Here is a 24178-nt window from a genome sequence, read left to right as displayed (position 1 = left end):
AGAGACAGCCGACTGAAATCCAGTCAGTAATATAATAGCTCATTAGTTGCATTGTGTTTTATTAACCGGAGGCTCACAGCACAAATTAAGTAAAACACCAGAAAATAGAGGGAGAAATAAGAGAATTTGTGTCTTTCCTCTGACAAGATTCATAACATCCAATAAAATGAATCTTTCTCTACAATATCAAAAAAAGAAAAAACTAAAGGAACAAATCAGTGAAACGTTAACAGGGAAAAATAAAGAAAAGTCTAGAAGGCCTCAGCTTCAATTAATACCAAAGAGGAAAACTGAGTGCTAATTGAGAGAGTAAATGATGGCAAATGACTGAACAATTACTTTACTGCATCCCTACATTTAAAAAAAACACAAGTGCGTTTAGATGTTTTCATTTTCAAGCTTCATCGTGGACAAACTGTAAAAGTCTCACTGTGTCGCATTAATTTGCTCTTTTCAGTTGCTTTTAGTCTCGTTACAAATCATCCGACGAGATGTGTAATAATATATTTTTTTCTGTGTATCTGTAAACATTTTAGCTTTATAATAAATAAATAATAAACTCGCTAGCAAAAATAATATGTCTTTGGTCACTCATCTCACCTCAAAACATGCCTACCTGACAAAAATATGCAGCTATTTTTAATAATTTCTATCATGTTATCTGACTTATAATTATATAGGGTTATATAATTATATATTGTGGCATCGTAAACCAACTGTTGAGCTTTATATGCAATAACATGCCATAAATAAGACTCACAGACTGTCACCGCGTCGTCTCACATCTCTCTGTTGTTTTGCTGACACCCACAATGTGAAGACCTGATGTCCGAAGCGCCTCAGTCTGCCGGACAGAGAGAGTCATGACCTTTCAACCTCCTGAGACACAGCCTGACCCGACACAAGCCGCCACACACGTGTCTGGTTTCCCTCATGTGTCCTGTGTCTGTGACCCGTCAGATTCACTGACTATAGAGGGATTTCAGTTGCTTCGTTTTCTTCGTCACGTCAAGATTGTATTTTGTTACATAAAACATCGAGTATTTAATCTGTTCGCCTTCTCTGATGTCGAAATGTTGGTGTTACACCTGATCCAAATAAAATCTTCATAGCATGTACTGTATATACTCTAAAAAGGGTGTAAAAGAGTAAGAAGAACATTGCTTCAATCTTACTTATGATTTTGAGAGGGGGGCAGGTATTATAAGATTTGTTCTTCTTCTTGAATGTGTATCATGTAAAGTGTGTCCCGGGGCCTTTTAGAGGAGTCATAGGTCATGTTCAGTTTCTCTCTCTTTAATTATAAACAGTAATATACATAAATTAACTACAGAAATGTATTCACTATCAATATTCCTTCAAATACATGAAGGAATATTTCTTGGTGAAAACAGATAATAACTTTTTTAAAATCAAAGTATTCTCTCTATTAATTTAGTTTTGATCAAAACAGACTATAATGGCAAAAAGTATGTGGACACCTCTGTCCAACAACTTGTGGTTGTTTTTTGGCTGTTTTTAGTGGTTTGGTCCCTGTAGTTCCAGTGAAGGGAAACCTGAATGCGAAAACATGCAACAATATTTCAGACAACAGTGTGTTTCCAACTTTGTGGCAACAGTTTGGGGAAGACGTGTTCCTGTTTCAGCATGACAATGTGCCCCTGCACATAGTGAGAACCATGAAGACATGTTTTCTTTTTTGAGTTTGGTGTTGACGTCCTGACTTCAGACTCTTCCAACATCGGTGGTCGACCTCACTGATGCTTTTGTGGCTGAATGGGAGAAAATTCCTGCAGCCAGGCTACTTCTACAAAATCTTTTACAAGGACTTGAAATGGTTGATATGGCTGCATATTAATGCTCACAGTTTAATAATTAAATGTTCAACAATTACATATAGGTATAATGTGCTGGTGTCCAATTATCTTTGGCCATTTACATATGTTTCTTTTTCATGATTTTATCACATTTGAGAATGAGAGCCTGACTTATCGTTTTTATTTTATTTATGACTATATCTTAAAACTGTTGTTTTCGCACTGCACACAATCAGTGAAATATCTGTCCTCATGTCATACTTACAAGATGTTAAAAATATACTGGAAAAAGACATTTTGGGATAAAATAATGACACCTTTCCCTGGCAGTGTAGGTTTGAATGATGCATGTGAAACTGTGTCAGACAGAGCTGACCACAGGAACTCGTGAGCTGCTGGCTGCAGGTGTTCTCTCTCACGGCACTCAGTGTGTATTCATTCAGTTATTCTGCTCAGATTTTCTACTTGTCAACAGATAGAGATCGATGTTTTCTATTGTGTTAGGAGTCACTGGAGGTCACATTACTCTCCGAAGCTGAGAAATTAATTTTCAGGCTTTGCTGCAGAGAACAAAGCACACTTTTATGTGCTGGTACATAAACTAGTATTTAGCATGGCATCCCATTTATTAAACTGTTTCACAACAAAATCTGGAGTATAGATGACATTTCCCATGAGCCAGAGCTCAATTTGATACTTAATTGTTTATCAAGGCTGTCATCTGAAATGACCAAAATGTGGCACTCAGCAATCAACATGTAATCTCGCTCTGCAGCAGGAAGTGAGATGCTCAGAGTGGATTCAGACGTGGTGACGGCTCAACCTCATGAATGACGAGTAGGCAGCTGTAGACCAGGTTTGTGTCTGTGGAGGGCTGCAGATGATTGTCCCGTCATTTATATCTTCCAACTCAGTGAGCTTTAGGTCTTGCATTCTGCGTTTGCATGAGAATAGAATCAGGTCCTGTGAACTTCCCCAACCTATTGACCCAGCTCCCTAAACATGAATAGCACTGCTTTGAGGCTCCCCAGTCTCTCAAACAGGCTTTAACCATGCCTTAAGTCCCAATCATGGTAATTTAATATATCTTAAGCCTCTGGCTGTTTTGCTGGAGACCCTCTGCAGTTTGTTTTAGGCATTCACTGCTTCTCACCTCATCAGAGCTACTCCTTATTTGGCAAATTTAAGGGGCTGCTGTGGCACTACAAGTTCCCCTTTCAGCAGCTAAATAAGCCACAATTCCATATAATTAGAAAAAGGTTTTTTTTTTTCTTTTCCTGATATTATGCAGTCTTTTGATTTAGAAGAAAGAACCTCAGTAAAACAGACTGCGGCTGTCTCAGAAGTGGCAGGGTCCAATAATAAATGCTTCCAATAGTGACAGCAGCTTGAGAGTCAATAAGTGTTTCTTATTTTAAATTATCTCCTCCTCTGCCTCGCTTGCAATTTATCCCAGACAAACCTCTACACTCAAGGTTTATGCATTTTTTCACAGGACTTTAAATATAAACTCTTCGTCTCTGAGTATGACACATATAGAGGCACCTGTGCTGCTCACTCTGTTACTGCAGGTATCCCAGATGCACAGGAGCTGCAGTGATCTCTTCACAATAAAACAAGACTGTAACTGTGACTATAAACATGTATTTGGGGTCACAAGATGGATCTAATGGTTCATGAAATCATTGCCCAAACAAGAAAGAAGAAATTTTTTTTAAAAAATCTCATGCACAAAATGATGTTTATTTTTTTTCTACAATTGTTGCTTCTTCTTTGTGAAGGTAGTTTTGTCCTTTCAGGCTTAAAAGATTATTCTTATGAAATATTTTTTTCTCGCATCTTATTGACATGCAGTTTGTAACCAGGTGTCATAGGGAGGTATTGCATCATATAAAGGAGTCAGAAGCAAAAAATGTTGGGAACCACTGCTGAAGATGCATACTGTAGGTAGTGCTTGTATCGTGTCCAATAATGAAGGCAAAAACAGAGTAAAACACATCTTTAAAAAGGTTTTGATACTAAATAATTTATAGGTTTTACATACAAAAGGAATTTTCCCTTCAGTTTAGTGGTTTCTGTACAACTGGCTGAATGGTGTGAGTTTCAGGAAGTGATACTCTCAGATATGTTTAACCACAGAACCAAACACATGTCTAGACCTGCAACATGACAGTGCAGTCAGTCACTGTGATAATTGGTGTGCAAATTGAAATGTCATTTAACTGACTTATGATTGACTAAAACAGTTAATTAAAGATATTAGTGGACTCCTAATACTGGACTCCTAAAGCCTCATTTCCTATTGTGAAATGTAGAAACTATAAAGTAACATGTAAACCCCTGACAAACATTAACATTGTGCTCTTTTATATGATTTATTTGTAACTTCTGACAATCACTTTTAAAGGTCATTCAGCTTGAAGACGTCTGTGTGTCTTAAGCAATCAGGCTGCAGATATTCCCACTCCAAATGATGTTTACACTTGATTCTCCACTAGTTCAGCTTCTTCATGGTTGTCATCTGACACACAGGAGGGAAAGTATTTTATCAGACTTAGATTTTGTTGTTATTTCATTGGGAAATATTTAAATCAAGAAGCAAGAAATCTGTTCATTAACAGTTTCTATTCTGTGTAACTAGACCTGTCTTTGTTTAAGTTAACACAAAATACAATTTGTTTCATTTTCTCTGTTAGAGGACAAGACCACATGTTTTAGGACATAGTTATTATTTATTATTATTATATCTTTCTGAATTCATAATGAGTAACTTTTTTCAACTCAATACACATATAATTAATTCATAAGATGTGTTCTGATGTGAATCTGTTCTAATTCAAAATGTTTTGTTTCCATCATAGGGAGAGTTACAGCTGTAAATTTCTTCAATGTGTATTTGTTCTTATAAGTTAAATGTGATCTTTTTATTACAATGTGAATATTTCCTCTTTTTGATCTATGGATTGAGTAACATTCAAAGTAAAATAATAGATACCTCATTAATTTATTTCTTGTCGAAATTAGGCCAAATTGTACATTCGAGTAAATTATGAAATATTTTTTCCTGGCAGGTTGTTAAAGTCAGAAAATACTGAAAACCATGGAAGACCAAAGGTTTTATATTTCCACCAGTGTAACAAGTGAGTTTGGAAATGCAGGTGACCTAAAAGTCTCATATTTGAACATAAGATCTGCTGGAAAAATTGTGGGCAGGAAACCTGGATTCTGATTCTTTTGCAACAATTTGCCATGTTGTTAACACTTAAGGTTGAGCTGCTTCAGTCGAGTCAATGTAACTACATGTGTGAAGTGTGAACTTGAACTTCAATATCTTCATCAACAAAAGGGGAATTGCACTCACTGTTACTTCCCACATATATACTGAATAAGTAAAATTGAATAAAATGAATTTTTCTTAAGGAAACGTGGTTCAGAGCATGGCTGACCAGCCTGCCTCATTGTTACTGTAGCACCATCTGCTGGAAATAAAGCTCAACGTGGCATGCCTTCACCTCATCAGGTTCCTTCATTGCCTTCTCACCTGCATCTGTCTTTCCACACATCAACACAGTGATTACACACACACACAACCGACACCACAACCAATTACATCTTATCTTAAACTTATGTTCTTCCCTGATACTGGAGCCACAGAACAGAAAGGAGTTTGTGAAGGATTTTGCTTCTATGCTGATCTTCATCTAAACAATATTGACATATCTTTAAGATAAAAATGTAAACTCATTATTACCAATTACTGTTTAGAATAAAGGTATATAACTTGATAGTTAAATGCTTGGTTCCACTTGTATGAAGTGATTTGGATTAGGAAAGAGGTTTGCAGTTTGGGGAACAGGTTCAAAATCTATTTTATCGTACACAAGATGGACTTTTTTTTTTCCTTTTTTGTTCAGATAGTTGAAATAATCACTGAGGATTCTGGAAATATTTACAAAACAATTGCTTTGTGTTTTAAAAACAGGCCTGTTTTTTTTTGAAAGAATGTATTTTCAAACCCCTTTTGAAAACTAAATGATGCATCTAATGGAGCATACCATGCAAGCAATAAACTAGACTTATAAGTAAAGGTCTTCCATTTGTCCATCTCATGTGTTCAATGCAGGGCATTGTTTTAGTTCACAGGGATGGCTGATGAGCTTGGACGATGGGACACACACAAGGATATTTTCCCAAAGACAGAGATGAGATGAGACTGTAACAAGGACCTCATCAAAGTTTTGGGACACAAAAACCTTCCAGCTCTGCAGATACATAAACCCTGAGAGGAGAGATTTGTACATGACAACAAAGCACACATTTGTTTCCCTTCTCTTCACGTCCCAATCAGAGCCTCTAATTAACACGGTTTCTTTTCAGATAGTGGAGATCAAATAGTAGCAATTATCTGTGCAAACTTTGATGAGGTGGAATCCCATGCATTCATGGCTGCACATTCGACAACAATCTCAGTCCCCGGCCTGGTTCACTGCACAACCAGAGCTTAGTGAGGCCCACTCTGCAGAAAAAATCATTAATGATCCCTAATGAAGGTCCATACAATGATCCATGCCGTGCCAAAAATTGCATGACACAGAGCTGACACACACACACTAGCATTCACACACATTTATATACACGCAGGCACACACACACATCTTTGCTTTGTTTCTTAAATTTGCAGATTCAGTAATCACACTATATGTTGACCCTACTTTAATTTAATATAATTTTAGGTGTAAATAGCAAAGTTAACTTTCTAGTTACATCACAGGATGTTTAGAAAGCAGGCTGAGAGTTTGGACAGTGGAGTTTTACAACTGAAATGCAGAATTGCTCCATTCTCTCCTCACCCGTCTTAACAATCAAACCACGTCTCTGCTGTTTCAGCCAAACCAGAAAGAAAGCTGACAAGGATTCATCTCCGTGCTTCAGCTTTGAATCTTCTGCATATTTAATTCTATTTAACATCCACAGCAGCACTTAAATGTAACTATATGCAAACTGCAGCAGACATTGTTCACTTGTGAAATTGATGGTTTTCATGTGAATATCACTTATAAATCAGATTTTTGTCCCTTTGGGCTGCCAACAATGATTCCAGTTCAAGTTTATTTGTCATTTCAAAAGTTAGTCCAATGTGTAGGATCAGTGCTCACCAAATAGAGGCTTGTTGGAGGTTGTGGAGCTGAGATTCAATGTAAAAAAAATGTAAAAGTAACCACACACTACATCCATTATCTATACCCATTTCTCCTTCCCCGGGTCGCAGAGGCCTGGTGACTATCCCAACTCATATTGGGTGAGAGGCAGGGTACACACCGTCTCCCCGGTCCCCAGTCTGTCACACATATAGCCAGACAGACAACTGCTCTCACTCACAGGAAATTTAGAGTCACCAATGAACTTGACCTGTGGGGTGAAAACCAGAGCACTTGGAGGAAACCTACACAGACATGAGGAGAACATACAAACTCTACACAGAGAGGCCCCGTCTGGCTTGTGAGGCGACAGCGCTAACCACAGCACCACCGTGCCACCCCTCTGTACATGTGCATATTTATTTTAACTTAAGAAAATCCCATTTGTTTTTCTCAATAGAATTTCTTCAGAAACAGAATATAAAAGTGACAAAATGTCAGGTACAATAGCAGCTTCAAGGCAAAAACATAAAACATCTAAAGTTGCCCAAGTGTATGAAAATCTGAGTGCAATAAAGGATCTGAGTATGTTCAAATAACTACATAATCATATTGCAAAGATAATAATATAGATATATAGTGTATACAGTATACTGATACAAATACAGCATGTACAAAGTGTTACTGGCAAGAGCAGTGTTGAATGTCACACTTATTTTTTTCCTGATTGTCAGATTGCAAACATGAAAAATCCAAGATGAGCTGAATGTGGCGTTACAGGCTAAAATTAAGGTTTAACTGTACTTACTTCACTTTATTATTAAATACTTTTATCATTTTATTTAAACTTGACAGACTTTCTGACTAGCGCTCTTTCTCATCGCACTTGTACCTGGTCAGCTACTTGAAAGTTTGTCCCACGCTTCCTCTGAGTCACCGTCCTCTAACGCTCGATTGTCTTGCCTCGCTTGTAAGTCGCTTTGGATAAAAGTGTCTGCCAAATGACAAAATGTAAATGTAAATGTAACTCAACTTAAGTTCTACTTTTACATCTAACAATAATCACTAAATTAAGCCAGCTATAATGAACACCTGAAAATGACCATTTTTAAGGTGTTTACTTTACTTGTTCTTGACAAAAAAAAGATCCCACACATACACAAACACACAAACAGAGTGTTCAAAAAAAGCAGGATCCCTGTGCCTCTGAGGCTGCGAGGGAAAGGCTGAATTTCATCAGGAGAGCACACAATCACAGGGCCACAGTGTGTCTCTGTGGCCGGGCAGGGCAATGTGTGCACATCAGGTTTTGTGAGGCTCTGACAAGATGTGACAGCCCAGCTCTCACTCAAAGATCCCCGAATTTGGTCCATTTTTCTGCCTTTTCCATTTACAATGCTTCAGTGGAGATTTCTTTATTTCAGAATGGACAATGGTCTCTTTCTTTCTCATTCCCTACATCTCCCTCTCTCCCTCACACACACACACACACACACACACACACACGCACACGCACACAAAGCCTCACTGGCTGCCGCACGCACACTTGCTTGCTGTCATGCTCATTTTGATGGTAATTAATGACATCACCACTGCGTGCGGGTGCATGGTGGTGTGTGTGGTGTGTGTGTGTGTGTATGTGTGGAGGGGGGTGCATTTGTTTGTTGAGCAAACCGTGGGAACAGGGAGCTCTCCAGGGTGGCGAGTCAGGGCCTCCAACAATACATATGCTGTTGCTTTTCACCCAAACACCCTCCCTTCCCAAGAGAATCATTCCTCTCCCCTCCTTTCCTGTACCCCTCCTTTCCCTCCATTTTTTTTCCATGACTTTCGTTTGCATTTGTCGTAGTGTGGAGTGTGAGATTACTGCCCCCTCTCTGCCAGTGTGTCTCATCAATATTAACTTGGAACTACTGCTTTCTGAAAATATGTCACCTGCAGGAATTACGGTTTGCTCTTGAAGTGTGAAAATAAGACACCTGACATAATGTCAGCAATGCAATAATGAGTCATTTGGGGTCTTCACATCAGACGCATCGATGAATTTGTTGCAGAGATACTTTTGTGCAACTAGTGTAGTCACTGACACAACTGATTACATCCACTTGCATTACTGTAAAGAGCTTTTTTTTTGCGTGCCTTCTAAAATCAATTATTCTGCTTTTGAAAAAGTGCATTTTTCTGCTTTTTCCCTCATAAGGCAATCTTTTTTTTTACAGAAATGATAGACAGGCTTATTGAGATTATTCCACTCAGGATGCCACATTAGACCTTTTATCATAACTCCATCACTCAGTCAGCCAATTTGATACTTTTGTTAAGGTAATTTTCTTTCTTTCTCTCTTGTTTTGTCAATCACCTCAGTGTATACTTCAAAAAACAAGAATTTTACAGAAAATATAAGCTACAATTTGCAACATGATACACATTCCTGCCCCCTTCTCAAAATAATAACATAAATAGTCCATTTTTAACAATCATCTAAGACATCTAACACTCATACGTGACTGAAGACGGAAGACCTAACATAAATATTACCCATTTAGTTGATCTACTTTATGTGCATAAGGGATTTTAAAATAATATTTGGAAATAAAATTTGAAAATTAGTAATCTTGTTTTGTGCTTGAGTAGTATTCAAGTTAAGTGACTGTCTTTGGTCACTCTAGTGCTCTTTCAACCTCTGAACATCTGACCCCAGAGGCCCTCTACATGATAAGTAAGGTCACCCTATTGGCCATTTCATTTTCAGTAGCTGGAACTAGTTTTTGTCATGTCCTCTGAAGTGCTAATTGTCAGGAACTATTTCAGCACTGATGTTGGATACTGTACAGTTACAACAGAATCTGAGTTTTTTGCTCGCAGTCATCTCTAATACATTTGTATACATGTGTCCATATATGTGTAGTCAAAAGTTCCTCCTAATCTCCTGATGAAGAAGTTTTTCTTTTCAGTTTGCTGCATGTTTTATAGGAACAGAAAACAGGTTTTTACAGCTTGGGATAAGGCTACAAAATGTTGGCTAAAAAGAAGTTACAAAAATCAGATCACGTTGATCTTTCGAACTCACAGTCTTGCATAGCGACCAGCCTGCAGTAAGACACCAGCAGCATAGTAATGAGAAGGTCCTAAACTCTGTCAAAGCAGTCTGGACTGAAAAGCCTTTGAAACATACCTGTTGTGAACCAAATTGATCTGATATTTCTGAGAAAAAAATCCTCATTATCTGTCTCTGGTCTAATGTAAGAGAGAGATAAATACAAAAGAGATGAAATTTCAAGTGCACATGAGGAGGAGAGGTGTTGAAAAGAAATTTTTTAGATTTTTTAGATTGCTGTTGAGGAAAAGAAGTTAACAGGGAAGTAAAACTTGCTTTGTTCAGTGGAACGGTAAGAGAATGAAAATTAAGCATGATTAGGGGCTGAAATTGACCATGTGAATAGTATGAAGCTAAAGACTATTGACTCAGGAGCACCACACAAACAGAAACAAGTCTATTTACTTGTTGTACCTTCGCACATGTGAGCAAAGTTCTTGAAAATAGATGATGTTTGTTTGTGTAAGTAGTTTACTCTTTACTGTCTCTCGCTTTCTCTCTTTTTACTTTCTTTCATTTCCGTTCAGTTTGTTAGCCTCTGTCAAATATTATTAAGTTGTTTTTCAGCGGTACATGAAGGTATTTAAAGTGTTCCTCTCTTGTAGGATGGACACTTATTAAGGAAGTTGTTGATCACTTTATTGCTATTTATCCTGAGGGTTTCCTTAATTTGATACTGGACCATCTCAATGTGTGAATGTATAAAATGAGCAAATGTTAAAAATTTAACATACCTAACAAGAACAAACAGCACTAGCAGCATGAACCAAGTGATAAGGAATGGGACTCTACTTTGCAGATGAAAACAGAAGTAGATTTGCTCCTTCTGTATGTGAACCATTACACAGAGAAAATGTGAAAAATCATATGTACATGTTAAATTATAGGTAACTATTGGCAATAAGCATAAACAAGCAGAAAAATAAAATAAAAATTGTTAAGACATTTATTAGGAAATCAAATATTATCACTAATTAGGGACCAGGAACAGGTGGAGCACCTAATTAGCTAAACCATTCAGTTTGGATCCCTCACACATGTTTAAAGCAGCTCTGATTTCTACTTCTTTCAAACCAGGCAGGGAACTAGTGGCCTTTGTGCCCGAATCAAAGCACTCCCCTGCTATGAATAGTGATTTTTCTGGTACTCCTCCTCACCAGTGCTGGCAGAGAGGTCGTCCCCCCTGAGACTTTCCCCTTTGACCCCAACAAATGGACTGTTGTCAACTGAATAAAAAGTAGGTACTGGCCTTTAGTGATGCCTGGTGTTCAGGCAATGGACGTTTGATGAGTAATCACAATGACAGAAAAGATCCTACAGAGAGACTGGTGGAGCTCAGCACTCAGTGGGATGTCTTGTGATATGACATCAGCATTACAAGCTCTGAGCAGTGAGGGGGTTCGTTTTATTGGTAAGATCTCTCTCACACACACACAAGTCCTTGCAACAACAACATGCATTTTACTTTCTTTTTTACCAAGATAACTAGAGGACTGACTTACAAAAGAACAGTGGACTTCTACAGCCTTGCGTGTGTGTGTTTTTTCTCTCAAATGAGATACCATAAAGGAAAGGCCTCTTCATTACAAAAGAGAGCTTGAGGGATGTGACTAATGATTGTCACTGTCATGTGGCAATTAGGTATTGTGCACCTCAAGAAGGGCGAGAGCTTTTCATGAGTGTGCTGATGAGTTTTATTGAGACTACAAGAGCCCCTGATATCTCGCTCAGTGGCCCAGTGAGACCGCTTGGCGAGGACAGTGAGAAAATGTAGGTTATGTCCACCCATGAGCCCAGATGGACTCTGCAGCCTGCACCAATCAACTCACAAAGGTGATATAATTGCCAGGGCAGGATGGGACAAGGCCACCGCCTTTGGAGTTCTTCAGTCTCCTCCTTTTCCCATTGCACCTATTCTCTCCCACTCTATACTCACTGATTATACTCCCCTCCCTCATTGTCCCATTATCCCCCTCCAACAACAGGCCAATTTGTCCCTCCAGCTTGGCTCCCGCCTCCCCTCCTGCTGCGTTATTTAGCCCCTCTTCTGCACTTCAATGGCAGGTACTGATTAGAGAACTTCTACGACCTCTTTGCTATTCCTCAAAATCCCTCCTCCCCTTCCCAGCAACCTTTAATCTGATTACAGGCTTTCTGCAGCTTTTCAGAGGAGGCCAGTCCCAGGAGGACAATAGAAGACCAAGTGGTTTCACAAACACTCTCCCCAGGGTCATATGATTCACAAGAGGAGCCGCATCCACTCTCCTCCGGCATCAGGTCCCTGCGAGGCCTGTCTGCACCATTATTTAAGAGAAACATCTCTGTTACAGTGATGCTGCCTCTCACCTCCTGACTTTTATAATCAAAAAATCATCGTGAACCTTTTCTGAAAAGACAGGATTTAAGTAAAGATCTCTAATCTTCATCTGTCTTTGTCTAATATTTAATAAGTGTAAAAGACTGAAGCACTCTGACTGAACTACAGAAATAATTGATAACTTTCATAAAAGTGATTCTTAATAATCAACACTGCAGACAACTGAGGGTTACAGAGTTTATATGTCTATGTTTGTCTATAAGTCACCAGCAGAACATTATAAACACTGTGAGTATACTGTCATCATAATCAGAAATTGACATGATACCCTCTGAAACTTCTCAAAAAATATTTGTTTAGTTGGGATAAAGACCATAAACATCAGACATCCTGAGTTTGAATTTGAACTTCAGTCACATTCTTAACTCTCAACAGAGAAAACTGGCTGAAACAAAACATGCTGAAACACACGCACCTGTATGAACATTTCTGGGAAATCTACTGAATATACCGTTGTCATCAATGAAGTAATGATCTAATGATCTAAGTAAAGTAGAGCTGCAACAATTAGTTGATTCACAGAACATTAATCAGCAACTATTTTGATAGTCCATTAATCATCCTGAGTCATTTTTTAAGGAAAAAAAATGCTAAAAGTCTCTGGTTCCAGCTACTTAAATGTGAAAGTGCAAACTGAATATTGTTGGGTTGAGGATTGTTGGTTGTGACAAAACAAGACATTTTACGTTGCATCTTGGGCTTTGGCAAATGGTGATCAAAATGTTTCACCATATTCTGACATTTTATAAATCAGACAACTTATCAATTAATCAAGAAAATAATTGAGTGATTAATCAATTAGGAAAATAAAGATATGCCCTAAAGTAAAGATATGCAAACACTGTCTTTATGTGAACCAGTCCTTGGTACACAGTTGCTATCAGTCATATCATTAAAACAGATTTGTAGTAAAGCAGTGCATCTAATAATAAAACCAATAAATAAGTATGACACCAAGTAAATGTTGCTGTTTCATTGTACTAATGACGCAGCCTCTGAGCAGTCTTTTAACATATTACCTCACAGTTAACTTGTTTGACCCCATCAGGCCTTTTTAGAGACCTCTTCACTCAATAAAGCTTCTGCCAAAACACAGCCAACCAGCACAAAGCAGATGTCCACCCACTGCATTTAGAGTTCATTAATGTCACAGTGATTGGTCAGGAAATTGCCCTATTGACTGTCCTGTCCAGAGCTCATTACCATCAGAATAAAGGGAGCAGGGAGATCAGAGCCCTTGAGGCAACAAGCAAAGCCCACGATGACTTCAAACTGTTGATGTAGAGGTGGAGACATTTCTCCACTTATTCTAGGAGCTTCATCACTTTAACTAAAGGCACAGGCACTTAAACATGATGCTGCATGAGAGTCCCTCAGGTCACATGACAGTAAGACCTGACAGAGTCATGTGAATTAAGGTGTCAGTTGGTGTGAAACTACAGGGGAAGCAGTGTCAGGATGCTACCTGTTCAGAGACGCCACCTCTGCCTGTGGTAGGAAATATGTCAAACTGTGTCCAAAACATTTTATATGAATAGTTTAAAATTGTATGAATGTTAATTAATTTGTATAAATTCAACAAAAAAATATATAAATCTGATGTTAGTAATTAAAGTCAAATTAAAGAAAATTTGAGTATATTATCGTACTTTATACTAGAATAATATAAATTGGGGTTACCTTTATGAAAATTAGTTATCTGTCACTGTATGAAAATGGAAAATGGAAACAAGATCATGTATTCCCCTCCTAGAAGTTGTTTTGTCAGCCTGCATACAAAGCAAATATATATATGTATACTGCTGAGACAAAATACATACATCTTAATTTTTATTGTTGTCATACTGGAGTGAATACAGTATGTTCTGCATTCAGATTTTTATCATGTTTGTTCATCTACTTTTAAAATCTGTGGCTGACGAACTAAAACACTGACTACTGTTCATCCTAAAATTTCTTTAAGACAAATCACACACAATCATATTCATGTCTTTATTCTATATCCTTAAGTGTTGATTTAAAAGAGTTTAAACTCCTATTGAGCTTTGAGTTTAGCTCAGAGAAATATCTACTGATTCAGCATTTACAAGTCATTTTTTACCTCACTGCTCCACCTTGTGGAGTAAAGGAGTCATTGTGATATTACAAAAAGGGTTGAGTTGTATTTGTTTGAAACAGGATGGATGAATGGGGTTGTTTCTTGTGATATGATACCAGTCTGCTTAAATAGAAAGAACAGTAGCTTTTAGAAAACACTTTCATCTTCATGAAGCTCTGAAATCCCAAACTGACGCACAAATGTCATCAATCACTCATCAAGTGTAAATTTGGATTTCTAGTTTCAAGCAGTCATCTGGGAGCACTTTTTTTTAAAATTAAAAGCTACTTATTGTATATTGTTGAAACAAAAAGGGAGTAATGGAAAACAAGGACAATCTACTGTTATCTAATTACCAAATATAGTATCATACTATTGCATGTCATTGGTTCTAACACTGGCTTTAGGATTTTTTACTGTTTGTTTTGTGTGAAGCATTTTGTAACATTGGTTTTGAAAGACAAATGAACTTCTATGTATTATATAATAATAAAAACATTAGTGATATTAATATTACTATTGTTGTTAATATTACTATTATTGTTAGAAGTAGTAGTAGTAGTATTTCTGTATGTCCAGGAAGTGACCCATCAGGTTAAGCATTGAGCATCCTAATTGTGGATTAATTGAAATGAAAAGCAATTAAAGCAACATGGCATTATTTTATATACCCTAAACATGGTAGACTGACAGCACGGTACAATACTGTGACCACAGTCCATCACCAGAGTACATGACAAGAGAAAGAGTAATTACAACTTTTGAACAATGAGAATCAGAATCATCTTTATTGGCCAAGTATGTTTACACATACAAGGAATTTGACTCCAGTTTAGTGGCTCTCAGTGTATTTTTACTGCGAGGAGGTGTTGTAAGTCTGTGGTTTTAATATACATTCAAGATATAATTATTTTAAACAATGAGTAAAAGCTTTAACGTAGGCCTTGATACTTTGCTAATAAAACTGATTTTGTTTCTGTCATTCTGTCATTGGTTGTCACTTCCAGTGCTTGGTGGATGGTGTGTGAGAGTGTTTTTTCTGCCAGGGCAGTGTCCCGCTCTGTTGCCAGCTGATTTTGTTATGGATTAGATAATTATTTAGTTACTACTATATCATCACTGTATCATTTCACCACACATATTGGATATCACAGCTAGTTTTGATTTCCTTCAAAATGGCACACATCATATTCTACTTTGCACACACATACAACAGCATAAAATCCAGCAACTTAAGAAAACAAACAAAAAACACTAAAAAAAAGAAGAAGACAAGAAGAAAATAAATCATAATAACAGATCTATAAAATGAAGAGAAGAGTTCACCAATGAGCATACAATAAACCTATAAAGACAAAGAAATCCATGTACGAAAATACAGTAAAAATTAGACATCAAGAATTAAATGTGATAACTTTTTTTTCAAAAGCAAGCTCTTGATAATGTGCACTTTATCTGAGTCAAGACAGGACAATACAACAAATATTTACAGTAGTCATGGATTTACTAAATTTGACAACTAATTTTTCAATATTGCCAGTGGTTTTTATGCACTACAGTTCATTTATTTAGGCTGCTGAAAATTCTCAAGTATCACATGATTGTCCCTTATTCTGGTTATTCAAAGCTTATGAGTGACTGTCACACTTATGAGGTATTATAGTTATTTAGGTTTGTCATTATTTTATCTATATTATAGGTGCCTTCATATGTCTTTAAAAAATGCAAACAAGAATGTAAAGAAAATAATACAACTTTATTGTTTGATTCCAGTTACATGTTATTTATGAATGTGTATATCTGAAACTATAATACGTTAACAATACAAGAAACATATAGTCACATACAAGCACATATAATGTATTGGAGGTAACATTCAACATTACTCAACCAAATTGCTGGAAACTGTTTCATTGTTACTATAGTTACTCAAAACTTCCACCTTAAGAACAAATAAGGTATGCAACAAACAAACAATGTGTGATAAAAAGTGGAATCATACAGTATGTACACGCAGCTTAAGAAGAAAGAAAAGATACAACTCAATAAGTGCGCCTAATTTGGCAGCACAAATAACTTTGATTAAATACTTTTCAATATACTGTACTTCAGCAGATTCCTTGTTAAAAAGGACATTACATAGAAAATTATCAGTGACAATATTTAACAATTAAAAAGCATGACATGAAAGAATTCAGAGCTCTCCAAGGTCTTTAAAGATAAAATAAGATGTGCTACAACTGATGATGTAGAAACACACATGAAAACAACTCTCAGTTCTTCTGTGCATTACAATCAACTTACACTACATAGTGAGATACACTACATTACATTACACAGGTGCTTTTGACTTCTCATCATACTTCTTGGATTCATGTTAAGTTATAAGAAAGCAGTTTAAAAATTTCCTTCAACAATAACACCAGTTTTAATTCAGAATCACTTTTCTATTGCAGCGCCGTCATAACCTTTAAACTCCCAATAACTGACAGACAAACGCATCAAAAAATATTGTTCCTTTCTTGTAGGATTGCCCGTTCTTTAAAGGCAATTCTTTCATAAATTAATGTTGTTTCACAGCTGTATCAAGTTCAAGGTGATGTGAGGATGATGATATTCCACTGTGCGTCTCTAGCTCTGCTCCACAGAGAAGTTTGACTCAGATCTGTCGAACAAAAAGGAAGTTCATCTTTAATGAGAAATTCATGACAGGGAGGAGTAAATGAGAACACGTGAGTGAGTGAGCTTACATGTCTTGGTGCTTATGTATCATGTGGTTGTTGTACTCCAAAACAGGAGGGATGGTCTCCTCATCCTCAGGGACCTGAAATCGACACAATGGATCAGACCATGAGCCAGAAACACATCTGCTGTATGTCTATGAGTAATTTCAGAGTCAAGTGTTTTCCCATAAAGAGCAAGAACACCATCTAGTGGTAGAAAAGCACTCTCACCTCCCAGTAAACCTCATCATCGAAGCAGTTGTCATCAGCAGGGTCGCCCCAGATGGGGAACTTCAGGATGAAACCTTTGAGGAGAGAAAAAACAGGAATTAACTAAGACTTCTCACCTTACTTTTAACATCCTCCTCTTAGCTATGATGCTGTTGTTCCCTGTTCAAACCTATTTTGCAGTTAAAAGAGATTTTTTTCAGTTATTTCTTTACTTACTTTATCAATATTTTGTTCTGCACGTGTAGTTTTTTTAAAAGCACATTGTAAAATACCTCGAACAGGTTTTAGAAATAAACTTTATCAGATCTCTGGATTCCCTTACAATAATCCATGAAACAGATTGCTTGATATGGAAAGATAACTGTTTTCCTGAGTCTGAACACATTGTGCAAACTCACCAACAATCGCCCCTCCAACAAGTCCAAATGCAATTGACACACATGTGCCAGCAGCCTGGAAGCCTCCCTGCGTTCCTACAGTTCTGTCTGCAAAGGCGCCTTCAAAGTCAAATGTGCTGATCAACCTAAACACAAAGAAAAACTTTATTCAGCAACATTTTCATATTAAGCCTTGCAAGATCATTTCACTTCAAAGCTGATAACTGAAAGAAGACAAAGCCGCATAACTGGGAATGTGCTCTCTGGTGGGGGAGTCAGTCTCTGAATTTCAAGTTATATGTGGATGTGTGTCTGTGTGTTTGTGTCAGTCACTCACCCCTCTTTGCTGTAGACAGATTCGGTGGCAGCCGCGGCAACGATGGCACCTGTAAAGCCGCCGAGCATCCCTGGCATAGCATGCAGATTGTGGACACCACATGTGTCCTGGAGCTTGAGATACTTCTCCAAGAAGGGCTGAGAATGAGAAAAACAGTCACACATTAATTACTGATCTGTAACGTGATTCATAGACAACCTTTAAAAATGCTACAGTCATGGTTGGTATGAAGACATGTGATGTAAAAAAAATATTTTAAATTTTCTATTTTTTACATTCTGTATGTTTATTTAACTGTTAAATTTCTGTTAATTTTATCTCTTTACATGATGCCGTATCAAAGCCTGGGGCATAATTTTGGTGAAAAAAAACAAAATCTCAACATTTTAATCTCTTTTCAGCCTAAAAATCAGCCTTTAAAAACTTACAAAGTGTAATTTCTGTGTACTTGTGAATATAAACTTCCCCCCCAGGTTGTTAGAACCCCTAACTCCCAGAAATATTGCTGACAAACTCAGTGTCTAGCCCCTTCAAAATGGTCAATGGTTTAAATTTAATGTGAAGCTTCTTACTACAAGCCTCATTCAACAATGTCATGTTTGGCACAAAGTTCATTTTACCCTTATTATGTTTTGAGGTGTGTCAGAATACCTTGCTTCGCCAGACTGTTTCCTTGTTACATTTAATCCTGAAAGTGTTTTTAAAATGAGTCACCAGTTTCTTATAATCCTTATAATCTTGTTGTTTTCCTGTAATGCAACCTACAACTGGTTTCACTCTGCCTCCTTCATATTGCTGTTTTTTATTGCAGTTAGATTCCTTTTTTTTTTACTCTCTGTCTAGAGTGACAGAGCCGCAGCACAGACTTGAAGACTTCTTTAATATGAAGTTAGAAAGTGAAAGACTGTGGGCTCACCGTAATAAACAGGTAGCCAAAGGTGGAGATGATGCCACTGCAGAAACCCACAATGAGTGAACCGTAAGGAGTGATCATGAACTCAGCGGCTGTTCCCATGGCAACACCACCAGCCAGGGTGGCATTCTGGATATGTACCTATCAAATGAAACAGCATGTTAGTCATGAGAAATTGAGAGACACATAAATGTTACATGACCAGTTGTAGATTAATTTGTTAACACTTCAGAGCTGGCTCGACTTTGATGAACTTGTATGTGTGATTTTCTTGTTTTCTTGTGTTTTTCAGCGACAGAACATTACCATGTCCAGTTTTCCTCTCTTCTGAGACATGCTGGAGATGGCCACAGTGGTAAGAACAGAGGAAGCGAGGGCAATGTAAGTGTTGATGGCTGCTCTGTGCTGTCCGTCACCATGGTCTGTGATGGCTGAGTTGAAACTGGGCCAGAACATCCACAGGAAAAGTGTACCTGTGAGGTGAGAGAATCAAATCAAACCACAGTTAGATAGAGGGATTAATGCAAGTAGGTTTGACTGCGATACATCTAAAATATTAGGTATACCAAATTAACTATGTCTTAAAGATGTGACAAACATGTGAAAAGTATAAAATAGAGTAGACTCACCGATCATTGCAAACAAATCAGAGTGGTAGACAGATCCGTTGAGGCGTTTACTTTGGTGTAGGTTTGGTCGGTAGAGGACCCAAGAGATGGCCAAACCATAGTACCCTCCGAAAGCATGAATGACCATGGAGCCACCAGCATCTCGGCACTGTGGAGATATTAAAATTTCACTGTCATAGATGGATATACAAAGCAGCAGCAGCACAAGATAGAAAATGCAATGTTTGAAGAAAATCCTAAACTCCTTGGGCATCGTATTGTTCCATGTAGGATTGATTTTCTTGGTGAGACTCACATGAAGGAGGTCTAGGATGATGAATTCCTCCACAGCAAACAGCGTGATGCCAAACAGGGTGACCACAAGCAGCTGGACAGGGCTTACTTTTCCCAGGAGGGCACCGTAAGCGATCAGAGAGCCGGCACAGCAGAAGTCTGCGTTGATCAGACTGTGGGCGACACGCAAAAAGGACAAGAACAAGGTCAGAATGAGTGGAAACTTTAACAACCAAGCAGGAATGAGTGAAGCATGAAATCACTGTGAGGAGTCAAAGCAAGGTTGGATTACCAACCGGTCAAAGCAGGCATTTTCCACGAGGCCCCAGACCCCCAAAAGTCATGTCAATTGGTTTTGATAATTTGTTAGGGTATTTGCACCACTAAACAACAATATCAACTTTTATCTAAGGAAGTGGTCTTGTATTATTGAGGGGCCCTTAAGATCTGTTGCAGTTTATATAGTGTTGACATGGTGCATATTCCTACATAAATGTGTGCTTACTCAGAGACCTTAGGGTATTGGGGTAGTGTTATACAATGCAGAAAAATGTGGTAGGTATGAGTTAGTCAACGAGGCGCCAAAGGCCACTAGAAACACAAATTTATCATATAAGTTGACAAACATGCTTTCAGTAGACAAACTTGAATGGCTAGATGTTAAATATATTTTACAGCATGACTTCTCACGTTGCTATGAATAGAATGCCTGCTGCCTTTAACATCCAGGATCAGACAGAGTGACAGGTGTGACAAAAGAATCCAGACCCCTCTCCTCTCTGTCTTTGAAGATACTGACTTTCTTAGAAGTTATATAAGGCATGTGTTATGTAACCATGTGCACTCCCACTTGTTGCTTTCCATGAACGGCAATGTATAAAAAACTGTTTGCTTGCAGTGAAGAGACTTACCTCTCCACTCCAATGGAGATTTTTCCTGTAGTGAGGTCGAGGGAGTGGAACCAGCCTTGCATGAGAAGAGCCCACTGCAGACCAAAGGCGGCAATCAGGAAGTTGAAGCCCACTCCACCGAAGCTGTAGCGTTTCAGGAAGGTCATGAGGAAACCAAATCCAACAAAGATCATGACGTGGACATCTTGGAAGCCTGGAGTGAGGGCCATATACACTTATTGTCATTGAGGGTTGAGGTGTAACGGTGTGCAGTGAGTTACATTTGCGGAATAATAAACAAAGAGCAACAGTAATAAAAAAATAAATAAATAAAAATAAATAATAAATAATAAATAAATAATAAAATAATAATAAAAAAACATCTCAGGCTTCAACAAAAATCTCTTAGCACTTTGTCGCTTGCACTCTCACTTTCTACTTCACATTAATCAATTAAGGGTCATTTAAATGCTGAATTAAAGTTTCTTATTAATTATAAATTTTCTCCTTATGCTTGCATGTTAAGGTTTTATCACTTTGAAAGCTCAAACTGGTTTTAAGATATTATTGCAGATATCAAATAAAATCAAAAATCAAAAAAAAAAAAAAAGCAAATATCAAGATGCTTTTACCAAATACCTCAATATCGATATTGCAACAATCCTATAGGGATGACTATTGGTGCTTTCACAAAATATTTACACAATGAGATTTTTGATAAATAATTATCAGTAATGTGGATATAATGACTAAGTGGGTAAAGGAAAATAATAGAACAGCTAGAACAGTCTGATAAATTCAAAAAATTACATCACTTTAATGTAATGCAGCCTTTAAAATCAGGAAAAGACAACACTTATGCCATATCACAATATTACGATATCCAAAATCGAACACAATATATAGTCTCATATCAATATATATATAGATATCTTAATATCGATATCTTGATATCTTAATACTGCATACAAGTGCAGTACAACTGCTTACAGCTTTTGAAATTAAGTATCTTAACATTTGCCTTTGCACAATCACAATCTAACTTCTAATTGGAAAACAACTTCCCTATATCATAATGCATGCTTTTACAGCCTTTGACGTTTCAATGAAGTACTGTAATCAGAAACCAAAGACAGAAACAGGATGGTGAAAGTGGGGTTAAACAGACACAATCTGGTCACTAAGGTCTCACTAAGAAAGTACATAAATATGAGTGTTTCTCCAACACAGACTGGTCATCAATAATTCCTCAAACACAGAGAATTAAAAACAAAACAATTTAAAAAAAAAAACAGTGAGCTTCCTTTTATGCTGTCTATGTAACTTACTGGGATATCTGAAGTAGAAGTCATTTTCAATGTCGCTGGTGATGTTGTGACTCTTCCTGTGCTCTGCCCAATGTGCGTCTGACTCCTCATCATACCGGATGAAAACTCCAAACAGGATAATCATAGCAATCTGCCACACAAAGCAGACAGCTGGCAGACTAACACGCACATTGGTGTTCTTCTGCGGGCCGAAAAAATTAGCTGCGGTCTCACAACAGTTCCCCATGGCAATGACTCTCTGCTAATGATGCTCGGATCACTTCTCAGCCAACTGTGCTTTGCTGTGGCTTGCAGCAACATCTCAGCAGGTTTATATGGGCCTTTGGAGGGGTGTGCCCCACTTACTCACTCACACACAAGGGGTGGACACATCTTACCTGTTATCAGGTAAACCACTCCTTACCTGCTGTTCCTTTTTTTTTACAACCAAACCAAGCCATGGTTGGCAACATATTCATCCTAGAACAGATATCATTGCAGTAATCAAGTAATCACTATAAATGTGTGATGGAAACAACACAGTACAGAAAGTCGATGCTTTGGGAACTAACTCGATATGTCATCATTTTATGATGTGGCAAGTCTTGCCATTATTCTAATATGTTCACATCTATCAACACAATCCAAAAAAATCTGTAAATATCAGACCTTGGTGTGAAGGTAAAGATATTCAGCCACAACTATAACTGCAATAATAATTTGCTATGACTATTCACTCAGTCCTGTGTTTTAAATGATTTTTGAGTTTCAGCTATGTGCTCTGTGACAGCATGAGACAGGTCTTGGGTGAACACACCTGTCTATCAGACTCATAAATCACCAGAGTTGCACAATAATTTGAGATGTGCATTGGTTAGAAGAAACAGCAGGAATGAGCTCAAACTGGGAATTGAGTCTTTATCTGAGGTTGCAACAGCAACATATATTTTGATTCTTTACCTCAATGTACTTTTTATTGTGGCCTTTTACACAGGGCCTGTTCACTGAGCATCAATGGACTTTTTCATAACGCTCTGCCACACATCTCCATATCAGAATCAGCAGTGCAACTACAGTTTATACTGCTGCTGAGTCACTCCACTGGAGCAACTAAGTGTGCATTGGTAATTCAGTTGTACCCACATGTTCCCTTTATAATGTCATGATTTTTGGGTCTCTCATGTTTTAGTCCACCTATTGCTGGTTGAGGTCAGAGGCATGATATCAGTCAGTGAAGTCTCGCAGTGTGCAGAAAAAAAATGTCCGCATGATCTAACATGAATGAGTGCTCAGTGGGAATAAAATGTGTGAGATGTCACCTGTGACAAACAGTTGATTATCAGTTCTTCAACAGTGTTCAATGAGCAAAGTCATGGCTGTCCAATCGGTGCTTCATATGCCCATATACCCACCTCCTACAAAACATGTGCACTTTGTGTTCTGTTTGTTTTTTCCAATCTAGATCATAATCTAAGAGAAGAGATTCCAGTTTAAGGATTCATCATATGTCAGGGTACAACTGTATCTCTGTGACACAACATGTGAACATTCCAGATGTTATCTGTTTTCCTTCTTCGACACATTCACCTTCCTCAACTTATTATGTAACACATTATGTATCACTGACGAGATTCACGTCTTTGATAATATTAAAGGGTGTGCTCAAGAGTTAAACTATGATTTACAGTACCAAAACTCAACTTTAGTAGATACAGTAGATAATGTGTCACATGTAATGTATCACTGGGCTCTGTGAGTCTTTAAATCCACACACAACAACCTGAACAAGCAGGTTTGACAGACAAAGTCTTAACATGGACTCTAATTTTTGCTCTTGTCACTTTCATATATTTCATACACTTAATTTCTTTGTCCATAGCACAGTCCATATTTCCTTTGTACAGTCAATATTTCATTTCAAGTTTTATATCCCATTTTGCAACAAATATATTTCTATTCTGTAAATAGATT

General features: G+C 37.6%; 1 protein-coding gene across 1 annotated transcript; it reads right to left on the bottom strand.

Annotated features, from left to right (window-relative positions):
• Nucleotides 1-16264: 16264 nt before the first annotated feature.
• rhcga (Rh family, C glycoprotein a) lies at nucleotides 16265-22523 on the bottom strand. Its single transcript, XM_067590698.1, has 11 exons — nucleotides 22229-22523; nucleotides 20922-21114; nucleotides 20033-20183; nucleotides 19738-19885; nucleotides 19415-19581; nucleotides 19112-19249; nucleotides 18196-18332; nucleotides 17880-18004; nucleotides 17482-17555; nucleotides 17278-17351; nucleotides 16265-17192 (listed from the first exon to the last, which is right to left on the bottom strand). The coding sequence occupies exons 1-11, from the start codon at nucleotides 22452-22454 to the stop codon at nucleotides 17159-17161; spliced, it is 1467 nt and encodes a 488-aa protein (XP_067446799.1). The 5' UTR covers nucleotides 22455-22523; the 3' UTR covers nucleotides 16265-17158.
• Nucleotides 22524-24178: the final 1655 nt, after the last annotated feature.

This window comes from Thunnus thynnus, chromosome 1 (assembly GCF_963924715.1).
Source record: "Thunnus thynnus chromosome 1, fThuThy2.1, whole genome shotgun sequence".
NCBI classification, from domain to species: Eukaryota; Metazoa; Chordata; class Actinopteri; order Scombriformes; family Scombridae; genus Thunnus; species Thunnus thynnus.
The sequence above is the reverse complement of the archived record's forward strand: the minus strand, read 5'-3'. Positions and strand labels throughout refer to the sequence as shown.

Coding starts and splice junctions, on each gene's coding strand:
- rhcga (XM_067590698.1), bottom strand. CDS start 22,454: ATGGGGAACTGTTGTGAGACCGCAGCTAATTTTTTCGGCCCGCAGAAG. Junction 21,115..22,228: donor CTTCTACTTCAGATATCCCA/GTAAGTTACATA, acceptor CCCTCACTCCAG/GCTTCCAAGATGTCCACGTC. Junction 18,005..18,195: donor TCTGTCTACAGCAAAGAGGG/GTGAGTGACTGA, acceptor CTTTGTGTTTAG/GTTGATCAGCACATTTGACT.